Source organism: Anser cygnoides, chromosome 18, assembly GCF_040182565.1.
Source record: "Anser cygnoides isolate HZ-2024a breed goose chromosome 18, Taihu_goose_T2T_genome, whole genome shotgun sequence".
Lineage (NCBI taxonomy): Eukaryota > Metazoa > Chordata > Aves > Anseriformes > Anatidae > Anser > Anser cygnoides.
Genome location: NC_089890.1, coordinates 10676203 through 10697331, shown reverse-complemented (window position 1 = coordinate 10697331; position 21129 = coordinate 10676203). Strand labels below are relative to the sequence as shown.

Below are 21129 nucleotides of genomic sequence, written 5' to 3'. Positions count from 1 at the left end.
CAGAAGGTGGGAGAGATATCAAGGTGCAACGAGAGTATTCATTTACCATAGGCCTGCGGTGTTGATAGCTGAACAGTTTCGTATCTTTTTAATTATAATTAACTGATGAGTGACAGAAATACCTCAAATCATCTCTGCCAATCTAATTCTGATGTCATCGGGGGAGAGGGGAAAAGACAAGAGGCTTCCTCAAAGAAGAGCAGAACTCTACATGCAAACTACTACTTTTGTCACATCCCACATTTTTCTGGAAGTGGTTTTGAATAGTAGTCAGAGGGTGACATTCACTACAGATTCGTATGAACTAGAAACAGAAATAAAAAGGAACAGATTCCTACCAGGGCCCTCCTATGTCACACTTACCATACAAGGCAGCACACCAGCACCACAGCCAGCATGAATTTTGTAGCAGAACAGTGCCATGGCTTTTATGGCCAAAGCTGAATAAAACAAAATGCACACACACACAGAAAATAGATTTAATACCTATAGAATTCAGTTTTAATAACATCACTGTAACTAGCAGCAACAGATAGGAAAATGAGGTCTTAACATTATCTTCTTTCTCAGGAAGCCCCACCATGTTTTTAATAAATTTTGCATTTATATTTTAACCGCAAATTCTCAAATGGGATTTCTGCAAACCCAGTAATCCCCCCCCTTCCTGACGGGACCTGCTAATGAATGCAGCTCACTGGGCTCGCAGTGTGGCATTGCCTGGGGACTCTCAGAGTGAGATGATTCGGATTTTTCCCCTTTATTTTCGGTACGCGGGCCCTTCCCTTTTCACTCCTGCCCTATAGCTCCCCACTCCCCAGTGCCCTCGCAGCTTGGCTGAGGCTCACCCTGACACCCAGTACCTTCTTTCTGGCTGAGTCAGTACCACATAAACCATATAGATTACCATATAAACACGGTGGGGAGGCAGGAGATAGCAGTGTGGGCAGCAGTTCCCCATCCTCGCCAGGCAAAGACAAGTGAGGCAGGAGCCTTATCTGGGCTGTGGACTGCCTCTGCTTAATTTTGCCACCTCTTAAGAGGAGGATTAGTTAATATTTTTGCTCAGCCACTTCCCCCCGGATGCTTTTGTTTAGGGAGCTCAGAACAGGCTTAAAGCCACTTGAAATTGCTGCTTGTATTCCTATTGATATATATTTTTGACTCGTGCTATTAACAGCGCTATCTACATAGCCAAAGAAATGAAGCACCTGACCTGCACTTTTACTATTTTAAGATTTGTGGGTGAGAGATCCCCCCCCCCCTTTTTTTTTTTTTTTTTTTTTACTGAAGCTGCCCTTGAGGCACAGAAGAAAACATAAGGCACCCTCCACTCAAAGCTCTCGTAAGCAAACTTCCCCGTGTGTGGCAGGGTGACACCATCACACTTGAGGCCCGCAAACAGGGGGAAAAAAATTCTTTTTCCTGTCAGACTCTGCTGACATCCCTCCAACCCAGAGGAAACAAGGTACCGCAGCTAACAAAAGTCGAAGATAAGCATGATGCATTAGGAAATTTTGTAAATATCACATCCTTCCTGATTTTCCATCAACCTGTTTGATTATGCTGTGTATGGGGAGACGTGTGGTAGAATTAATCAGCCTGCTGGAGTGAATGCTAAAGGAACAGATGAGCTTTGGCAAGGCTGTTGCTGGCATTGAAAAAGAAAAACTGTGACAAAGAAAAAAAAAATGCAGACCTAAATCCAGAAGCATGTCATTCAGAAAGTGAGATATGCTGTGATTTATCACCGTAACAAAAATGGATGGCAACACAGATCTCCCATCTCAAAGTGTTGTCGCTGTGTAGATTAAGAGTAGTATCTGTCATCAAGAAACAATGGGAAAAGAAATATGTTTGATAAAAGCAATTCTGTACTCTCTTGTAGACAGATAACCCGTCTGCCATTGAACTGGAGGTAACGGATTTCTCTACAGCCCCATCTTCAGCAGCAAAGAAAAAAAAAAGTGGTGTGACAAAAGGAAGCACACGTAATTAATAACAGAAGAGCAAATCAGAGGAGTGGCTTTGCAAGGAGTGAGGAATGTTTACCCCATTTCAGAAAAGTCCAAGGAGCATTATAGGAAGAGGATGCTTGCTTTGCCCCCAGAGAGTGACAGCACCGGCGGAGCGCAGGAGGCGGTGGCTTACCACTGCGGCCCACCAGGGCAGCTTTCCTTTTCAAAGAGCGAGCTTCTTTCTTCTCAGCTCAACAGCTGCTGCACACGGGGTCTCCAACATCATCTTAGCAGCTTGACTGTTGAATACAGAAAAAGCAATACCAAAACGTAAAACGTGTAACAACTTTAGGAACATTTTGCCAGCAGCTGACACAATGGAAAGCGCATCTCAAAACAGCAGGACAGCAGAGCAGAACAAAAACCACGGAGCCGGGACTGCCATGTCATCTGGCACCTCCTTGCACCTCCCTTAATGCCATTTCAGGTGTCGGCAGAGAAGGCCAAAGCATCTTATTTGCTAATTAAGGTTTCACATAATTCAAGCACTGAACAGGCAAAGGAGATCCCCATGCAGAGAAACCTGTCAGCCTTCCCCGCCGCGCCAGCAGACTGGTGTCTCAGTTCAGCGCTTTCACAACACAGACAGCAGAATAACTCTGGACGTCTGCATACAAAAATCCGTACGCGCACACGTCCTGCTGGCATGCACGCTGCCACGGATGGCGATCCAAAAGTGACACCTCCCCGCCTGAGCTAAGGACGCTGCAGACAGAGATAAGAAAGACATTAAAATAACAGACCTCTATTTTGTGGTGTCAAATGGCTAATGATAGTGATTAAGGCTTTTACATTTCTTTACAAAGTGGCATTATCCAAGCTAGTGTCATCCGCCCAGAGTCAACAACGAGCTCCTGATCGAGCCAACAGCACAACAAGAAAAGGTCCCAGGGCTTGCCATCTGCTCAAACCACTACATCACACCTCTTTCTCCTCGATGCAGCAGTAACCCACAACAGGATGCAGATGACCAGATTGTTTAGCTGCCATTTCAGCCGAGCACCCGGCGGCTGTTGACGTGCTAAGAGTGGACTCTCAAAAACAAGGCACGGCACAGGGCCGCTGGACAAGCAGCTCCCCACGGCGTTACGCTTCGCCGCTTTTGGGGGCTGGTTGCACCCACGAGGCAAGGTAAAGCACTAGGGATTAATCAAATGTTTTGCCTGCTATGTTAAGCATTTATACGTGGTTTTATTATATAAAACATATTGTTTAATGATCCGTAAAAGCCTTTGGCACTCGCTCTCCCTTTGGTTAGAAGCCCAGCTACTCGCATAAGCACATTTGGCCTAGCAGCTCCTTTCAACTACCAGAGCAAACATTAGGCCAGGACCATGGAGCAGATTCTTGAGCAGCTCTCAGCAATGCACGACCAGCTCAGAGGAGCTGGAGGTTGCCAAATTGTTTCAGCTTGAAAAAGAAAATTGATGCATTCAAGGAAGGGAGCAATTTGAAGTTGTTACAGAGCGCTTGGACACCACTGATGGGCAAGAGTTTTACCTCTCGTTTCTCTTATCACTTCCCAGCTGTTTCTTCCACTTTTAGGTAGTTTCAGCGTATCCTTCCATTTTTACCCGCATAGCTCACTAACAGCTTTCTAGTTGATTCTGCTGTTTTTAGTGCCGAGGTACCAGCTGTGCAACCCTGCAAGCTGGCGCATATATGACCTTGAATTTTTCCGTGTAGCCAATCAGAAACTGCCTTTGCACAGTGTTTCCTATCTCCCAGAGAGCATCTCTCAATTTTTAGCATTAGACATATATCACTTTATAGCATCCAAAGCGTTGTGCGAACACGAGCCTGCTAGCACCAACAAAAATCATTCCTCAGCCAGCCCGTACCCTGTTATTGTCTATCAGCTCCTCCATTTCTCTGAAGCCAGCCTGGGGAGTTCTTTTTCTTGCTCCTCTGCAGGAATATTAAAACAGAATCAGAATGAAGGTAGCTGTAAATTTTATGTCACAGCTGGGAAACTGAAGGTCTTCAGATCACACTTTCTCCCCAGCCTTTTAATTGCAAAATTATTCTTGAAGATTTGACACAAGTCTTTCACCTCCCTATTTTCAGGCTATTAGCAAGAAAAACCAGACACACACACAAAAAAAGTAATTTTCATTAATCTGCAGAGCATGCACAATGCTTAATTTCAAATGGATAAAATACTGCTAATTACTAGCACATTCTAACAGTCCTGTGATTTTACAGGGAGCTACTCAAACTAAACCAAATTATGGGTCAGAACGTGCAAGTCTTTTTATCATTATCACTAATTCCCTTCGTGGTTTATAACATCCTGAAGTGTCAGTCGTTGCTTATCCCCTCACCCTCCACCCCACCGCAAAATAAAATAAAAATGAACCACGTGTCTTACCAGACTCTTTGAGCCTCTGGCTAGCACTGCTCAGCTGCTCCATAATTATTCATCACACTAGGTCCAGCAACAAGACGTTCACAGCATGCTCTTCTCACATTTTGTTTAAGCACTTGATAAAATAGCAGATAGAGAAAAAAAACAGATTTTGAAGCAGGAGACACTGGAATTTGGGTGGAATCAGTTGACTAAGAATTACTGTTCCCCTCACCACCACCCAAAAAAAAAAAAAGTGTGTGTGTGTAAAAAAAGGATTCTTGAGCAGGCTGTGATGTCTGCCTTCTTTTTCTGGATAAGCATTTCTAGATCCTGAAGTGCTCCTGTTTCTAAATATAATGTTTAGCAACGCGTTCCTAATTTTATATTAAATTGTAATTAAAATAATAGGAATGCTCCCTAAGTAAGTTAGATCACAACTTCCCGTGATGCTCTTCCAGATCCCAGGCTTTTTGCCCTTGCCATCAGATCTCCCAAAACCCCACAGCATTTCCACCAGCCACGTCCCCAGGTCCTCGCCTGGCCTCCCCAGCGGTCTGGCCCCACCGTTCCTGCAGCGCTCCGTTGCCTCTTTCCCTGCAGGCAGACTCGGGCCCCCAAAGACAGAGATGCTCGGCCCGTATCTGCACAGCACCTGGCACAACAGGCTCTGATCGACTGCAGCCCTGGCTGTCAGTAATACAAGCAATAAGTCATCAAACCCAAGTTTCTCTGCAGATCAGTGTTATATCTCGTGCCTGCCATAAACGGCATAAAATGCACCTCTTTGCATTCCAGCACGTTGTGGAAGAACATAAAAGCACTTAATATATTATTTAAGCCAGTTAAGCTAGATAGCGCAACTGCAGTAATTAGCAACCATTCTCCAAATCCCCATATGCCAGACAAAGGATCGTGTTTTAGTATTTTCAGGCTGGTAGGAGGGAATCAGAACATTGCAGAAATTAAATGGCACACACTGCTTTTTTCCCTCTGCCTATCTCAGCAGAGCCTACATTTCACTACAGCTACCCCACTGCAGCATCAATACAAGAGACTGAAACCCATCACACAACAGGGCTGGCCTTTATTTCTCTATTATTTTAAGCATAACAGGGTGCTCAATGTTTTAAGAAAAAAACAAGCCACTTCTTTTGAAAGCTACATTCTGTAGGCTGGAGGGGAATTTCCTTTCTTTTCTTTTCAAAATAAAACCAAAAATAATTTTAAAAAAACCACCCTCAAACCCAAACCTGACTTCCTCTGGAAAATCCATGAGCTGAGGTAAGTGCTGAGTGGAATTGTAAAAATCCCCCAAGCAGCAGCCGCCCACCTCGCACCCGGGGTCGGGACGGGGCAGCGAGGTGCGGGTACGGGGCCAGGAGAGGAGGCGCCAGGCGGGACGAGCGAGGAAAAGGGCATCGGTCGGGTTGGAGCAGAGGGATGGGACACGGGTGCTGCCAGCAGACTGAACCCCGCTACCCCGGCTCACGTTGCATGCCCAGGAGCCCCGTGACACCGCATGCCAGCAGGCAGCCAGCCCGGTGGCACGGGTTGCGCTGGAAATGCGCCCAGTGCAGTGCTCCTGTGCAAACAGCGAGATCGCAAGAGCCAGGTACCAACATCTTCTAAAGGAGCGAGGAGGAGGTGGAAAGAAAACGCAGATTTGGGATCCTCCGCCATAATTAGAGGCATTGAAACAGAAGGTGCCACGGCTTGGAGAGGGGACAGACCTGATGCAGGATCCTGGCTCCAAGCCCCAGTTGCTCCGACCAGTTGTTGTTTTCCATCCTCTTTGTATGGGCAGATACAACACGGCAATTTTTTTTTACCCGCTGGGTCGTTCAGAGAAAAGCCTCAAGACTGAAAACAGGAGAGAAGAACCCCTTCTGGTGGTCAGCCATTTATTTCTCTATTGCAGAGAGAGGAAAATCCCTTTTTATTGTTCTGTATCTTGTATTATTTTTACTTTATGAGTTATTATTTTATTCCTCAGCATTGCAAAGAGGCCAATCTGGCAGGGGACCAGCACCGTGCCAAGGAGGGCTTGGCAGCACCAGGGCACTCCGTGGAGACATGCTGCTCCTCGCCCAGCTCGGGGCTGTGAGCTCTGAACCCACGGGGTTTTTCCCAGAAGATTATTTTCATTATAACAGACTGAAAAAAAAAGTATCGCCAACCCAAAGACAACCTTGCTTGGATGGGCATTTCCATACCAGGCTGTTTGTCTCTGCTTCAAGCTTTTTTTCCTCTCATATCAAACTTGAGAGCTCCTGGGTTTCCCACCCAGCTGTGCCTGCCTTTCGCCTCTCAACCCTCTCCTTCCCCATGCAACGCTTACATCTCCCACCTCTCCCTCAGTCCTTTTTGCACCCTGCCTCTACGCTGTGAGCACCTTTAAGGCTCGTATTTTCAATGCCTCTCTGCACATCTTGCTAATCTCGTGCCACATTCCTGGGCAGAGCTGACCTTTGGGCACAGCCGTGCCCGCCTCATCATTTTCCAGCTCCTCTGTTGCTAAGAGAGTGGGCAAAGTTCTTAAGGAGGGGAAAGTGGGCAAGGAGCTAGCAGCTAGGACAAGCCGCACTGCATCAGCCAACAGATTAACAGAGGAAGTTAGATGAGTTTCGGTATGAAGCCACCCACCTTGGTCCAGATTTGATTTTAGAAGCAGCGGCAAAGGGAAAGGTTTATTAACGTGCCATTAGCTATGCATACTTCAATTTGCATAAACAAAACAAACACTTCTGAAGCGCAGTAAGAAGGAAGGCCTGCAACTGTCCCGTTTGTCAGTGTGAAGGAAGCTGATAATGCTCTTTCAGTTCCTGAGGACTTCAAGCAGCTTAAAAAAAGAGTTATATGACATCAGCAAACACCAATAAGTGTCCTAACATCGGACTGGAAACCTGAAGCCAGAAACTGAGCCAGAAACTGAGCCAGAAACCTGCTGAAGCATAAAATAAGGTAGGAACACACAAAGATGCGTCTACTGACAGCGAAGAACCCAGCACACGAGGTTGGTCACCAGTAGCTTCGGGCGCTGAGGAAGGTTCAGCTGTGCCTTCCAGAATGCAAATACTTTGAACGCATCTGGTCAGATTTTGCAAGAAGAGACAGAAGGCGAAAGGGATGCAGACGTGGTTGTGGCTTCGTGTTCAGCAACCACAGCTTCATGTTCAGCATGCCACTGGTCACAAATAGCACTTGGGGTCTTTAACACATTTACTCAGACAAGTGATTAAACTAACAACTCCCACCCCTTAACAAAAAGGGACTCCTATGGCATATTACGATGCCTCTAATAATGCCACATACGAACAATAACGAGGCCCAGATTCTCTTTTGGATCTCTTCCCCTGACACAAGGGTTATTAACTTGAGCTGTGTTTATTGGCATCCAGCTGCAGGGAGGACAGGTCTCCAGTTGGCTGTGAAAGTTTGCATCATCCTTAAGCATGAGGAAAGGAATTTCCAGATCCAATTAGCAAAGCCTCCGCCCCTGCCGGCTGAGCAGTCGCGCTGAGTATCATTAATCACTCTATCAAACGAGGCGTTCACCATCCACTTGGTAGAAACAGGTTACTGAAAGCAGTCCTCATTACAACTTCTTTTTAGTATCACATTGCAATAGGTCCAGCAATGCTGCTTGGGTTTTATATTAAATTAAACCACGCAGTTGGTCTAAGCATAATGTAAAGTCCCTGTATATTATCTGCAGTTATCAACTCTCCTTCCCTGTGACCTACCACTAAATAAATATTGCATCAGATACCTGCATATATTGTATGCAACCTGACTCATCAAATCACATGTTGTTTTCATGCCAAATCTGCATAAAACAGCAAATAGCAGCATGAGCGGGGTATCTTCACAAATGTTTCCTTTTTGGCTACGTGCCCGATCTTGCACTGGAAGAGCTGCTTCACAAGAAAGGTTGCTTACTGTTTGCGCTCGCACAGCTCCTGGAAGACCCAGGCACTCAATAAATTGCAGAAATTGCTCTTCACAGAAGAGCTGTCAGGGGAAGAGGAGCAGTTTTCCCCGAGGTGTACTGTTGCAGTAGCGTGTTTGACTGGCACTTGGGCTGCCTTCCCTTCACTAGAGGGAACATGAGATGCATAATCTATTTGTACTCCTGACTTTTACCCATCCAACTGGAACATTGTTTCAGAGGATTCCTGACCTCAAGCAGGCAATATAATCCGGTAGATTTACATAGATGTGGTCTGGGTTATGCTATCTTCAGCACGATAGGCCTCAAAGTAGAAATTAATGTTGTCTTGCAATGTGGCAGGGGAAAGGAGACAACCACAGACTGGTGAAGGCTCAGAGGCATCCCTCGTGCCTGACCTCGCTGGAGCGGACTCATCCACCAGGCCTTACACGGTGGACAAAATGAACTGAAGGCTGACTCGGTGCTACCAAAGAAATTCAAGAGGCAGGGAAGGTTTATAGGTTCAGAGGTTAGAGTACAGTTTGAGCGTTATTATACAGTTCAACAGTGGAAAGGGGCATTTTGCAGACTCAGCTTTTTAGTTCCCTGCTCTGCTACTGTACCAAGTAATGCTGGAGAAGGCTGCTAAGATCACTGCTCTGCTGCGAGCCTGGTTAATGGACAACACCTAAATACAGCGAGATCCTCAGATGAAGGCTTTCCAGGGAAGTCCACCTGAACCTCCTGCTGGTGGATTTATGGCTTTGGCTACGCTCCGAGTGCGGTGCATGCCGAAAGGTGGAACAAAGACTGGGATTTACAGGGGGAACCGAAGGCCTTCTCCGTCCTCTGAAACGTGAAGTGTTCTCATGATAAATCAGGAGAGCCTCTCCTGTCACATGCCTGTGGAGGCTGTAATCTCCCAAGTACACAGATACGGGCGCGCAAATATGGGTTATGCCTATGCTAACAACCGGTGTATGTCCCTGGGGCTCCTGAATGGCCTTTAATCTAGCTGCTATCACGTGTTAAAGCCTGAGCTGATGCAGCTTTACTGCTCTTGGTGCTCCTGTTTGCTGTGACCACGCTGCCCTTCAGCACCCTGACTTGAGAGCTGAGGACACTGTCAGCTTCCTGGTGTAAACCTCTGGAGGTGAAAAGGAGAGGAGCTGCCTGCCACACCGGGGACTGGTGTCGTGATTGCAGGCAAACGAGAAGCACTGGCAACAGGCGTTAAGAAGACAAGTGCACTTTCAACACCCCCTCCGACAAAACCACCTCCAATGCAGTCCTTGCAAAACCCTGAAGCTCACATAGGTAACGCTTATCCACGCTATCGTGACTCCTCCGCTCTGCTATGCAGTGACCTTGCCTCGTGTTAAGTAACACACAACATACCTTAAAATCTCAGTATAGATTAAACAAGTCATAACATACCTCAGAGGGTCAAAGCAAACCTAGCTGCAGAGCGCTAGGAGGTGATTGTCCTTGGCCTGCTCGGCACCAGCCCGCGCGAGGCTCCCACGTCAGCAAGCTGACAGCGAAACTTCAGACGTGGGGGTGGTGGAAAGCAAACGGAGGGAGAAACTCCACCAACATCTTACGGGGCTTGTCTTAGTGGATTTTTGTCATTACTGAATTCAATCACAGGTAAAGGACTGAAAATAAGGACCCATCCCCTCTCCAAGACCCCCCAGTCGGTGCCGTCATGCAGCGGGACGCGGTGGGTGCTCCCCCAGAAGCGCCCATCCTGCTGCCCTGAGCAGAGCCCAGGCCTCTGCACGCCGTGCCCAGGGGGCCTCAGGGAGAGGGACCCTTGTACGGCCCTCGGGATGGCTCCCGGTGCCAGAAGCAACCTGGCACAGGAGCCCAGCTGAATCACAGCTGCAGCAATTACACTAATTGTCCAAGGGACAAAACAATTGCACTTGTCCGACTGGTCAGGGCATGACGGCAGCCTGACACATTCTTATTTGTGAAAGCATTTTGCCTTGAAGTAAGTTTCCAAAACAAATTCCCCTCAACTCCAAGCCTTTCCAGTCTTCTTCCTGGCAAGAGCAATTTGTTCTTGTTTTAAAACAGAGAGCTTTAAGAGCTGCTACCCGGGAGAGCTGCATCTCGCTGTGGGTGGCTTCCACCACCACCTGTGAAGGAGATGCCCCCAGATTTCCATTACACTGCAGTGGGAGTTGTGGTCTCTGCTCTAAGAAGCTCCATGCACAGCACCTGGGGGAAAACCCAGGGGTTTCAGCCCATTTTCTTAAAACCACAATTCAATGGCAAAGCTGATCAGGAGAGCTGACTGTGCCCTGCAGGACTCTCCCGTTGTGACAGCGCCATCCCGGGCAGCGCCCCAGCTGTTCCCATGGCTGGTGGAACTCGGAACCGGTATCCCCCCCGGTTACCCCAGCGCACTTTGGTTCAAACACGGCTCCGTGGCAACTTCCCCTTCCCACCTGGCACGAGCAGGAGGCAAGGGGGCTGTGTCCCATGGCGGAGACGGGCAGCGGAGCGGGGGCGGCCGGGGACAACCCAGCCGGGCAGGCCAAGGTGAGCAGGGGCAGGGGCACAGTGAGAGCAGAGCCCGGCCTCAGCATCACCTCCAAAACCTCTTCGTAATTCCAATCCTAAACCAGAAGGGATCTTCCCAGGGAGCAGAGTGTGCCCAAGATGGAAGGACTGCTCTCCCTACATGCTTTAAGAGGCACCATAAGCTTGTGTTTAAATCGGTCGTATAATCATTGCTTTCCAAAAAAACAAGTGGAGGAGTTAGCTACACAAACATTGATGCAGGGAAAACCTGCACCCTATGCGAGAGATAATTCCCCCTGGATCAGGGACATGCAAGCCCAGTGGCTGAGGATTTTGCTTTGCTTTCCAGGCACCTGTGCAGCAGCCACCCGGGTGCCTTTGCTATCCATAAAAGCTGTGCGTGGAGCAGCGCCACGTTACATTGAGCCCATTGTAGCTGTGATTTCCACTTAACAAGTAGCCCTTGTTTGACAGATGATTAGGAACGAGTGACCACATTTATTAGAGGTAGGGTTTCTAAAAGGGACTCAGCAATGAGTACCCAGCTTTTAGGAGAGGATGCAGGATAGGGTTTGGCAATGTTTTTAGGAGAGGATGCAGGATTGGCACCAACGGGCGACTAACCTGCAGCTTTGGCAATTCACAGACCGCCGAGGGAGATGCGGCTGGCACCAGGGGCGAGGCAGCCCCCGGGACGGGCAGCTCGCACACTGCGCAATGCAGGACCCCGCTCGTCAGCTACGTGGCCGGCCTCGATCAGGACACCTTCAAAATTGTGAGATGCTAAATAGACTTTAGTGGTAGAGAAAAAAAAAAACAGTGGTAACTCAGGTTGCTGAGAGAGAGCAAAAAGCAGGATAAATCATCTCATTGCAGGTTTCCTCCACGCCTGCATGTTAACCTCATCGTTGTTTTCCAGTCAGCTGGACATCACACTGAGTTAAACAGCCGCCCCCACCAAAAATCACACTTCACATACACCACTCAGTTTTTGGAAACACGTACTGCTGCTTTATCATTTCACATGACGCTTCGGTGGCGTGGCTCAGCCATATTACCGGCAGCACGGCCCCAAAGCTCTGTCTCACACCTCTGCCCTGCACGGGGACGCATCCTGCCCACCCGCTCCCACATCCTGCATTCCCGGTGCACAGAGGCATACCCGCACACGGCCTGGTCACAGCTCAGAAGTGTCAAAAAAAAAAAAAAAGACAAAAAACTATGAGGATGGGCAAAAGGGAGGGCGTGCAGACGCAGCATCGGTTCTTGCATCGCGAGCTGATGTTTGCACCATCCCAGGCACGGCCACAGGAAGCAGCAGCGTGTGAGCAGCAGTTCCCTTTCCCCTCCCTGCAGAACAGTTGTTTTGTAGCCTGAAGTTAATGTTTCACCCTGTGATGTCAGAAGGGAATTCCCAGAGGTGGAAATCCCTCAATTCCCTTCCGCAGGCTGTGCCCAGGGCGTGGTGAACCTGGCGAGGTGCAGGACGGGCTCCTGCGGGGCGATGGGAACCTCTGGCAAGGGACCTGCTGGGGTGCACCCCATCTCCCCCATCCCCACACAATGCGCTCAGACAACGCTCCCCTGATGATCCCAGCCAGCTATTTAATCAGCTCATTAACAAAAAGCAGTGCCTGAGCCCCCGATTGAGTGCTAAGTGCCTATTCCAACACTTCCCTTACAGTGCAAGGAGTTCCTGAGACCCTTTAAGAAGTCTCTCAGGAAGCTGCATTTGCCCCAGCACCTCCCCAAGAAGAAAAAAGTGAAGTACACGAAGGAAAGCCTGACCATAATCGGGGACCGCATCAACATGTTTCTTCAGCAGCACTGCAAAGCGTCGGAGGTCAAGCACTGGAAGACGTAAGATTTTGTCCTCTTACTGGCCTGGTGGTCCCGCACCGGCGATGCTCCTGGCTAGATGGGCTCCCATGGGGAATTCAGATGCAATTTGGCCCTGCATTTCCAGGCACCGGGCAGGTTGGGTGTCTGCTGGAGACTGGTGCTTCCCACGCTTAGGGAAGGGCTGTTCTTCAGGAGCTTATAAGCCTCAGAAAAAAAAATGTCATGCGAAGGTACAGCAGTGGTCCCCCTCCACAAGACAGAACCAGCACTAGGAAGGGCTGAAGTCCATGCTCGTGTGCACCATCCATGTGTCTTTTCCCCAGGGTGATGTGGAGGTTTGTCTCCCTCTTCTCAGAGAAGGACGAAAGGCAGCTGCAGAAGCTGTATAAGTACATCAAGAGCAACAGAATGGACAAGTTTAAGGTAAGCCAGCAGGATAGGCAACGCCTCGCAAGGTGTCCCCGCTGCACTCACTTGAAGGGATGACCGCAGCATGCAAGAGCTTGATCCATGCCAGAGGGGAAACCTGCACTATGCAAGTAGTTGCTTGCCAGAAGGGCACAAATCCTGCGGGCATTGCCAGTTCCCCCCACGAATTGGGCACTGAGCCGTCGCAGTGGCCAGTGCCAGCAACGAGAAGCTGAGCTCATGGCCCCAGCACCACAGCTTATGATTTTGGGGGCTGTTCACTGATCCCATGTTCCCAGCCACGTTTACAGACCAAGTCTGATCCCTAGTTTTATCTGGTGACACAGGAGTTAAACTTTGAAACAAGCAACTCATTCAGGTGAAGCCGGTGTTTGCTAAGGCTTATTCCTGTGCCTGAGCATCAGCTCCTTGCCCAAGGAAGCTGCAACCAAGGGTTTCCAGAGAACTCCAGCCCTGAGGGGTTAAGCCACATAAGCACACTCACAGCCACCCATAAACATCTCCTGAGCAAAGGCTGAGCGCACCAGGAAGTTCAAAGGTCCAGAAGAAACACTTAAAGAAGTTTATTTAAAAAAAAATAATAAAAACAGACTCACAGTTTAAAACAAGAGTTAACTGGGAAAATGTTTTGAGTAAGTTCAAAAAGGCACAATCCTGTGTAGGTATCAGGCACTGCTCCATGTCAAGAAGTGCTGCAGTCACCTGGCCGCTGGCAGTGTCGCGGCTGTAAATAAGCGGCAGCTGCAGGTGAGCAGCTGCCTCCTTTCCCTTCGCAAAGGGGCAACCAGCCGTGCAGCTTTTTCTTTTAGTTTATGGCAAAATAAAACCATCTACTTGTTTTTAGGGCTCCAAAAAGGCACTCCAACAATGAGGAAATTAACGTAAAGGAAAAAGAAAACATCACATTGCTAGCGGGAGACACCCGAGATTAACTGGGATATGAAAAAAGCGAGTGCAAATGAGGGCAGGCGGGTGGCGATGGGTGTTGGTGCTGCCTTCAGCTCAGCACAGCCCCGGAGAACAACCCGAGCCCGGCTCCCAGCCCCTCGGAGGCTCGGCCGGGCCCAGGACACGGCCTCTGCTCGGCAGCAGCCGTGCTGCCGAAAGGGCCTGGCCTCGGCCTACGCAGCTGCCCCGAGCAGGAGGCAGCAAACAGCAAGCACCCCAAAAACCAACCAACCAAAACCCCTTCCCATCCCATTGCTTTGTTAAAAAAAAAATTAAAAACGGACACCAGCATCTCCTTGGAGAGGAGAAAATCAAGTGGCGGTGCCAAGCGTTAGCTGCGCAGGAGCAGGGCGCGAGCACCCCAGGCCCTGACGCGACTGCTCCGGATGAGGCCTCCTCCAAAAAGCAGCAACAGACCCAGCCGTTATGTAACGGCTGACAAACGCCTTTTGTTGTGCAAGACGAGTGGGAGAAAAGCAACATCTCTGCCCTTCGTGGGGAGGGAACAGCAGCGGCTCCCTGCTCCAGCACAAACAGCAGGCTGTGGGTCCGGGGGGGGGGGGGACAGAAATAGACCGTTTGGAAACGCCTCGTTGTTTAGATGAGTGGGCATAAAAATACAGAATCAATATGCAATTAGTAAGTGATTGAGGTTGGCAGTGTGGTAATTTGATAATTTTGAGAGTTTTATTAGAGAGAGGCTGGCAGAGCAGCCATCCATTAGGCTTACTCACCAGTATTCTTAAAGGTGGAGATCTATATCCCCTTTCCTCACATGAGAGCTTTTAGGCCTTTTTTTTTTAAAAAAAAAAAACAAAAAAAAACTTAAGAGCCACGACATTTGAATTTGAACACTGGTCCCAACTCAGTTTATAGACTTACTGAAAGCATGAGACCAGTCCCACTTCTTGGCACAGAGCAGAACAGAGCCACGCGTCCCTGAGTGATCCACTGGCTCCCGTACGCTGCCAAAAGCTCTTTCACTGTAGGAATTAGCCCCATGCCTCAGTCCAACTTATTTCTTCACTCCCACAGACTATCTGAAGCCCTAGAAGACCAGGAAAAAAAAAAAAAAAGGTGATCAGCATGACCCTAGCAACACAAACCCAACCTTTTTCCCCTGGCATCTCCCAGCCAGGAGGATGGAGATGCTGTCACTCTCCCACCGCAGTGCCATGCTGTTGCAGGGACCGCTGCCCCCAGACATCCCAGTGCTCCAAGCACCACAAGGCGACAGTGACATCCAGTGGCAGCGCACACCCATCCCCACACAGGCACCTCCCGCAGCACCAGGGCTCAGCACCCACATCCCACCACACACTTGGGCCTTGGTCCGAAACGCGGCCACCAAACGGCACCGCCAACCGCCCACCGCCTCCCAAAGGGCCTGGGAAAAGCCGGTCCTCTGGACAGCACGCCAAGAGGGATTTCTTGCTTTAAAACACAGGGCTTGGGTGCCCAGATGCTGAGGTTCCCAGCCCACGTGGCTCTGTGGAGGTCAGCGGGGATCCCCCGTCCAGCAGAGCTCATGGCGCAACCACGGGGCGATGGTTTGTGGGGCGGCACGGGCATTTCTCACCCACTGCCGCCCCACAGGGCCGCGGTGAAGCAAGAGTTGTTGCCCAAGCATGAGTCAGTGTGCGGTGTCTGGTCATGTAAATATCCTTAAAAGCGTTTTTTGTTCTTTTTAAGCTGTTATGCTGTCATTCAGAAAGCACAGATTCAGTTCCAGGAAGAAACTCGAGGGAAACAAGCAGGAGCGGCCCTACAACAGCTGGGACCTTGGCGGAGGTACCAGAGGCGTCCAGAAACAACCAGGGAGCAAACCAGGGTGCAGAGGCCGTCACCACGAACGCACCCACCGGGGCACAGCCCAGCGGCGAGAACGACGGCTGAGGTATTGCTGCTGGGAGCTCGGGGCCCATGGGCACAGCCAGGGACAGCATCGCCCTGTTCAGGCAGAGCCACCCACACCTGGCGTTTTCACAAAAACAATCAGCAGGTGAAGATGCAAGCAGCGGTGGGGCCGGAGAAGTCAGGCAGGTTGAACTGCTGTCTCAGAGGAGACATGCAAATAGGAAAAACAGCAGCAGGAGAAGCTGCTCCAGCATAAGGCAGGGAGGCAGCAGAAGACATCCCTTTGGTGGCCCACATCAGCAGAGGTTCATTAGCATGTTTTTGCATAGCAGTCGGGATGCTCAGAGCATGCTTGTGGTTTGCCTTTGGGCCCATCCCCACAAAGCCACGCGCGCTCGCGGCGTGGAGCAGAAACGCCGACCAACCTGTCACAGGTGCGCTTGCTAACCAGAGCTCCTGGCAGCCTGGTTGCTGCAGCCCAGACCCTGGCACACGCAAACCTTGGAGAAGGAAGGAAAAAGGGACGTTGGCGCAATTGTTGGTGAGATCGGCTCTGCCACAGGCAGGTGCTACAGTCTGCCTGCAGAAGGATTTGTCCCACACACGCCAGTTTTCAAGCTGCTAAAATGCAGCCACGTGTCCCATGGGAGTGCTCCTGCTCACAAACCATCTTGCTTTTCACTTCCTTTCTCCCAAGACTCTCTATTTACCTCTAAAAGAGTCCAACTTGCTATCAGATTGTTACATATCATAGCTGGTACATATGTAACAGCTAAATTTTACCAAGTAAAAATCCAAACTGGTAAAACTGAAAGTCAAAAGCCAAGAACTAGCTAGACAGCACAGTCTGGGAGGCGAGCAGGAGTCCCACGCTAACCCACAGCACCGCAGCTCCAGGCAATCCTCCTCCCCCTGTCTGCGCCACTGCAGAAATGGAGCAAACAGCTCCTGCCCAGTTCCTACAGCGAGGAACACACCAGAATCACAAAGCACATGCAATACTGGGAGTTACTGCAACTGAAATGTTAGGAAGGTGTCAAGGTTTTGGGGTTGCTGGTTGAGAGAGAGCCTGGGTGAGGATCTGTCCGGAGCAGCCCGGTGCTCCCATCTGCCTGGCGGGGATGCAGAGGGGCAGCGGCTCCTCAGGGGACTCAGCCCTCCCACTCACTTCGTGTTCTTTGCTTTTAAGGTTCTCACGGACAGCTCAGAGACCAACAGAAAGGAATTAATCTGGGATCATCACCCAGCACCCTGGGTAGAGAGTATGCAATAAAAAGTTCTCATGGTTTCCTGAAACTGGACAATGCTGTATTACTTGCAGCATCATAGCAACAAGCTTCGACCCAAGCAAAATGAAAATGACGCTATTTAAAAATCATGTGATCTTATTCATGCTTATGCTGGAGTTTCCTAGCAGCTGTGCAGCAGCATTAAGGCTCCATTAGGGATGTGTAAGTAACAGACCTGCCTTTAATACATCTTTTCTTTCGTACAAAACCTAAGAATGGAAGAGCAGCTTGTGTGAAGAGGCAGAGAGCTCCACCTTTCCTTGCTATGGAAGGAAAACCTCATCTGACAAAGGCAGAATCTGTTCCCCGTTAGTTCCCATGCAAACACACACACAAACCCTCCACGTGGCCAGCAGCCACACTGACCTGGGAGGAGAGACCGAAAGAGGAAGAGAAGAGTCTGGTGTATGGAACATACTCTGGTACAAAAAAAAAAAAAAAAAAAAAAGAAGTTTCCTAACTTCCACACACACGCACGTGCTATTTCGAACTACCCCAGGCACATAAAGGCCAGGAGCCAGCACAAACATCGGCGGGCCTGGCAGACGCTGCAGCAGCTATCCACTGATCCAGCCCGAGGTGGCTGTGGCCCTGTTGGACTGCTGCTGCAGGAAGAGACTCATTAGGGAGCTAACACTTCAGGACAGGAATAATTAGAAGAGAAAACAGTAACAAACCTGGCTGGCTTGCGTCTTAGGATTCACTAGGCTTGATTTTCAATATTTCTTTCAGCTAAAGGTTATAAGCTTCCCCCCTAGCACACACTGCATAAGCCAATAACACATGTGGCTGCATCAGAAAAACACTGTATGCCCTCAAAATGTCACCCTTGCTTAAGACAAAGCTGAGCAAGATTAAAGCCTGCTCAAGTCTGGATTATTCCACAATTTTTCCAGTAGGACTTGAGGGAACCTAGAAGTGACAGGAGAGCTCTCAAGAAAAACTGAGCTGTGCCAGCAATCTGAGTCCCCTGCCAGATGACATGGGCAAAGGAAGGCAAGAAGCAGCGTTTCTGCACTGAATGTATTACGTGAAAACCTTTGGCACAAACTACAGAACACATCAGTGCCTCTAATACAGTGTCGCTGGGATTGCTTTCTCCAGCTGTGCAATGCTGAAGGCTGGCAGGCAGCAGTGCTACCAAAGCCATCTTGCACAACTGCAAGACTCGCAGCGCTCCACGCGCCCGTCCTAACTTTGGCCGGTTGCTCTTTTCCGTTTAAATGCAGCATCCGGGAATTCATGGAAGTCTTGCACAACCTTGGGTTTGGCTCTTAAGAAAAGCAAGATTTTCATGCATTTTGTGAAGTGTCAATGTGTGACACAGAACCAGCAAAGAAAATAACAAGACAAAAAAATCCCCCCCACTAAAACCATAAACCTGAAGAGATGCAGAGGCCCCACGTTGAGAGCTAAGCTCAGGGCAGTAAAGCTCATACTTTGTGCCACAGAAAGCAGCAACCAATTTAAAAATTTAGCTTTTGTAAGGAATAAGCAGAACTGGTGCTGCCGCAGCAGGTGACATCCCCGACCCCGATGCTCCAGACCTGCAGCCAGCCAGGAAGAACACCCAGCACCTCAAACAGCCCAAGGCAACGTTTCTTTTAATACTTAAAAGAACAACAACAACAACCCACCACCACCACAACAAAACACCACCACCTCCCCCCCAGCAGCTTACCTCAAGCCATGTTTAGGGGAACTGTGGTTAAATTTCATCAGCCTGAGAAGCTGCGCTCTACTCGCTGTCACAGCACTAACTTGCTGATGTCAGTTGTCGGGGCTTTGCTCAGACTAACCAGGGAAGAAAGTCATCACTGGACAGCAGCTTTTGTCCAGTTTGACTCATTAGCTCCCCAAAAATCAGCAGGATGGCCTCACGCATCAGCTTCCAACAGCACCGTACCCTTACCTTGCTAGGAACAGTTTTATTTTGCAGGTGGTGGTCCTTCCTTCACACCACCTTGAGCTTTTAGACTTTTTACCAAGCCTCCAGTTGTTGGTTTGTGCTTGGTAGCTTGGCTTCGACACCCCCAAAATATCAACGTTTCCCTGAGGAAAAGGGAAAGAATTGAGGAAGTTGTGTGGGTGCCCGGTGGCTTGCATCTTTCACCCATTTAATTGGCACAAATAGCACATACCGGGCTGTACAACCACAAAGGGCAGGGCCACAGCCCTGACTTCAGCCTCAGCCTCAGGAGTCATCCTCATTTAGGATGAGGTGAGCCTTAAGGGGGGAAGAAACCAGCCGGCAGGCCCCATTCCTGACAGCTGCTGGGGGCTCCTGCTTCAGAGGTGCCCCACGGGCACAGCCACCGCCACAGCTCACGGTGACACCCGCGGCACCACCCTCCCCACCCACAAATCCTTCATACCTGTGCCAAGGTCTGAGTGTTACGGGCGAGTGGCCGAATGAACACAAAGCGGCTGGCACACGTAACAAATCCAGGGTAAAAACTTCCAGAAGCACGAACAAGGACCAGAAACAGCTCTGTAGTGCCACTTGCCGTCCCTTGGAAAAGGCTCCCAGAGGGCCTCATTCCAGCACAACAGGGACACAGACACCCCTGTGACGAGCAGGAACAAGGCCCCCGCCTGAATGCTCGTCACAGACGTGCTGCACAGGCCCTCAGAGCATGAGGGATGAGGCCGGGCCTGCAGGGTACTCCCAAGCGCCAGAGACATGGGCACAGAGCAGGGCCATGGGCCTGCGCCTCCTCAGGAGGCCTCGCCAGGCCACAGCCACGGTCCAGGAGCCTTTACGTAGCCAGAGGGCATAAGGAGTTGCACAGCTGTTCACCAGCAACAAGCTTTTAGGGGATTTTGCAGGTAAGTCTGCATAAATGGTCAACTGAGTCATCAATGAGACAAGGCGAGAGGGGAAAAAACCAAACCAGAACGAACAGCAGCACCTCCCCATGTGCAAACACTCTTGTTTGTGAGCACAGGCCTGGAAGCAGCCCAGGGAAGCAGCCAGGGCTGCCTTTTCCCTGTGTCTGAAGACATTTCAGATTAAAGCTGGTGGCAGGCTCACAACACAGCTGAGCACGACCTCCCCTCTGATGGAAAGGGGAGACCTTTCTCCCTCTTGTTTCTACCAAGAGCTGAAGGTGCTGTCACACACCGCTATTACCGTGCTGACACAGCGTGAATTACTGAACTATAAATGCAGCTTTTTAATCTATTTGGGGAGTGTACTGTCTGAAGATTTCCGTTAAAAAACAATAGAAAAGCTAAAGCTACCAAAACTTACAGCCCATATAAATAGTTTCATTCAGTGCTTCTCTTTTTTAATAGAACTGCTATTGTATTTGAAGATCCAGGGTGCAAAGGCAACCACGCTTACAACTGAATATGCAGTAAAGAATATCAAAACACAAAGTCAAATGGGCCAGCTATGATGAAAGCACCCCAAGTTAAATTTTCCATAAAATACCAATCATCTATCATCTTGCTCCAGGCAAATTAAATCAGCCTTCTACGGCACCTTCTAGTAATAAAGGCAGTGATGGTATCAGAAGTTATCCAAGCAATGGTTAGACTGTTTTTCTAACAGAGTAGAACAGAATTGCCCAGTCAGTGACCTGCTCTCCCTGCCGTTACTGGACTGCAACCAACTCGCATCCCACACACAACAGGGAGAGGAGAAGTGCAAGGTGACAGCGAGAGGACCTGACCCCAGCAAGGTCCGTGGTTTCCTCCTATCCCAAAGCAGCCGGCTCAGCTACACGCTGGGGCTGAAGCACCAGAATAAAGGTACCAGTGGCAAAACAGCTCAAAGGAAACAGAAAGCTCAGACCCGCTGCTGGCTGAGCCCTCTGCAAGCCAGCCACAGCATCCCCAAAAAGCTGCACTCAGACCAAGTCACCTCCTAACCCTGTGCTCCCTTGTTCAAAGACAGGTACAGCAACAGCTCGATACCCACTTTTACACGGG

At 49.6% G+C, this 21129-nt stretch overlaps 1 protein-coding gene and 1 long non-coding RNA gene across 5 annotated transcripts; one reads left to right on the top strand and one right to left on the bottom strand.

The window, feature by feature from the left end:
- LOC106046844 (uncharacterized) lies at nt 1-13762 on the bottom strand. Of its 4 annotated transcripts, none has more exons than XR_010825691.1 (5): nt 11991-13762; nt 11453-11620; nt 4387-4498; nt 3857-3923; nt 1-2720 (listed from the first exon to the last, which is right to left on the bottom strand). It is a non-coding gene; the product is annotated as an uncharacterized lncRNA (long non-coding RNA). The 4 variants fall into 4 exon arrangements; XR_010825688.1 differs by lacking the exons at nt 11453-11620; nt 11991-13762 and adding exons at nt 6096-6274; nt 9734-11085; XR_010825689.1 differs by lacking the exons at nt 11453-11620; nt 11991-13762 and adding exons at nt 6096-6225; nt 9734-11084.
- CHCT1 (CHD1 helical C-terminal domain containing 1) lies at nt 10711-17200 on the top strand. Its single transcript, XM_013198046.3, has 6 exons — nt 10711-10846; nt 11475-11603; nt 12513-12688; nt 12994-13093; nt 15740-15944; nt 17094-17200. The coding sequence occupies exons 1-5, from the start codon at nt 10787-10789 to the stop codon at nt 15941-15943; spliced, it is 669 nt and encodes a 222-aa protein (XP_013053500.3). The 5' UTR covers nt 10711-10786; the 3' UTR covers nt 15944; nt 17094-17200.
- Nucleotides 17201-21129: the final 3929 nt, after the last annotated feature.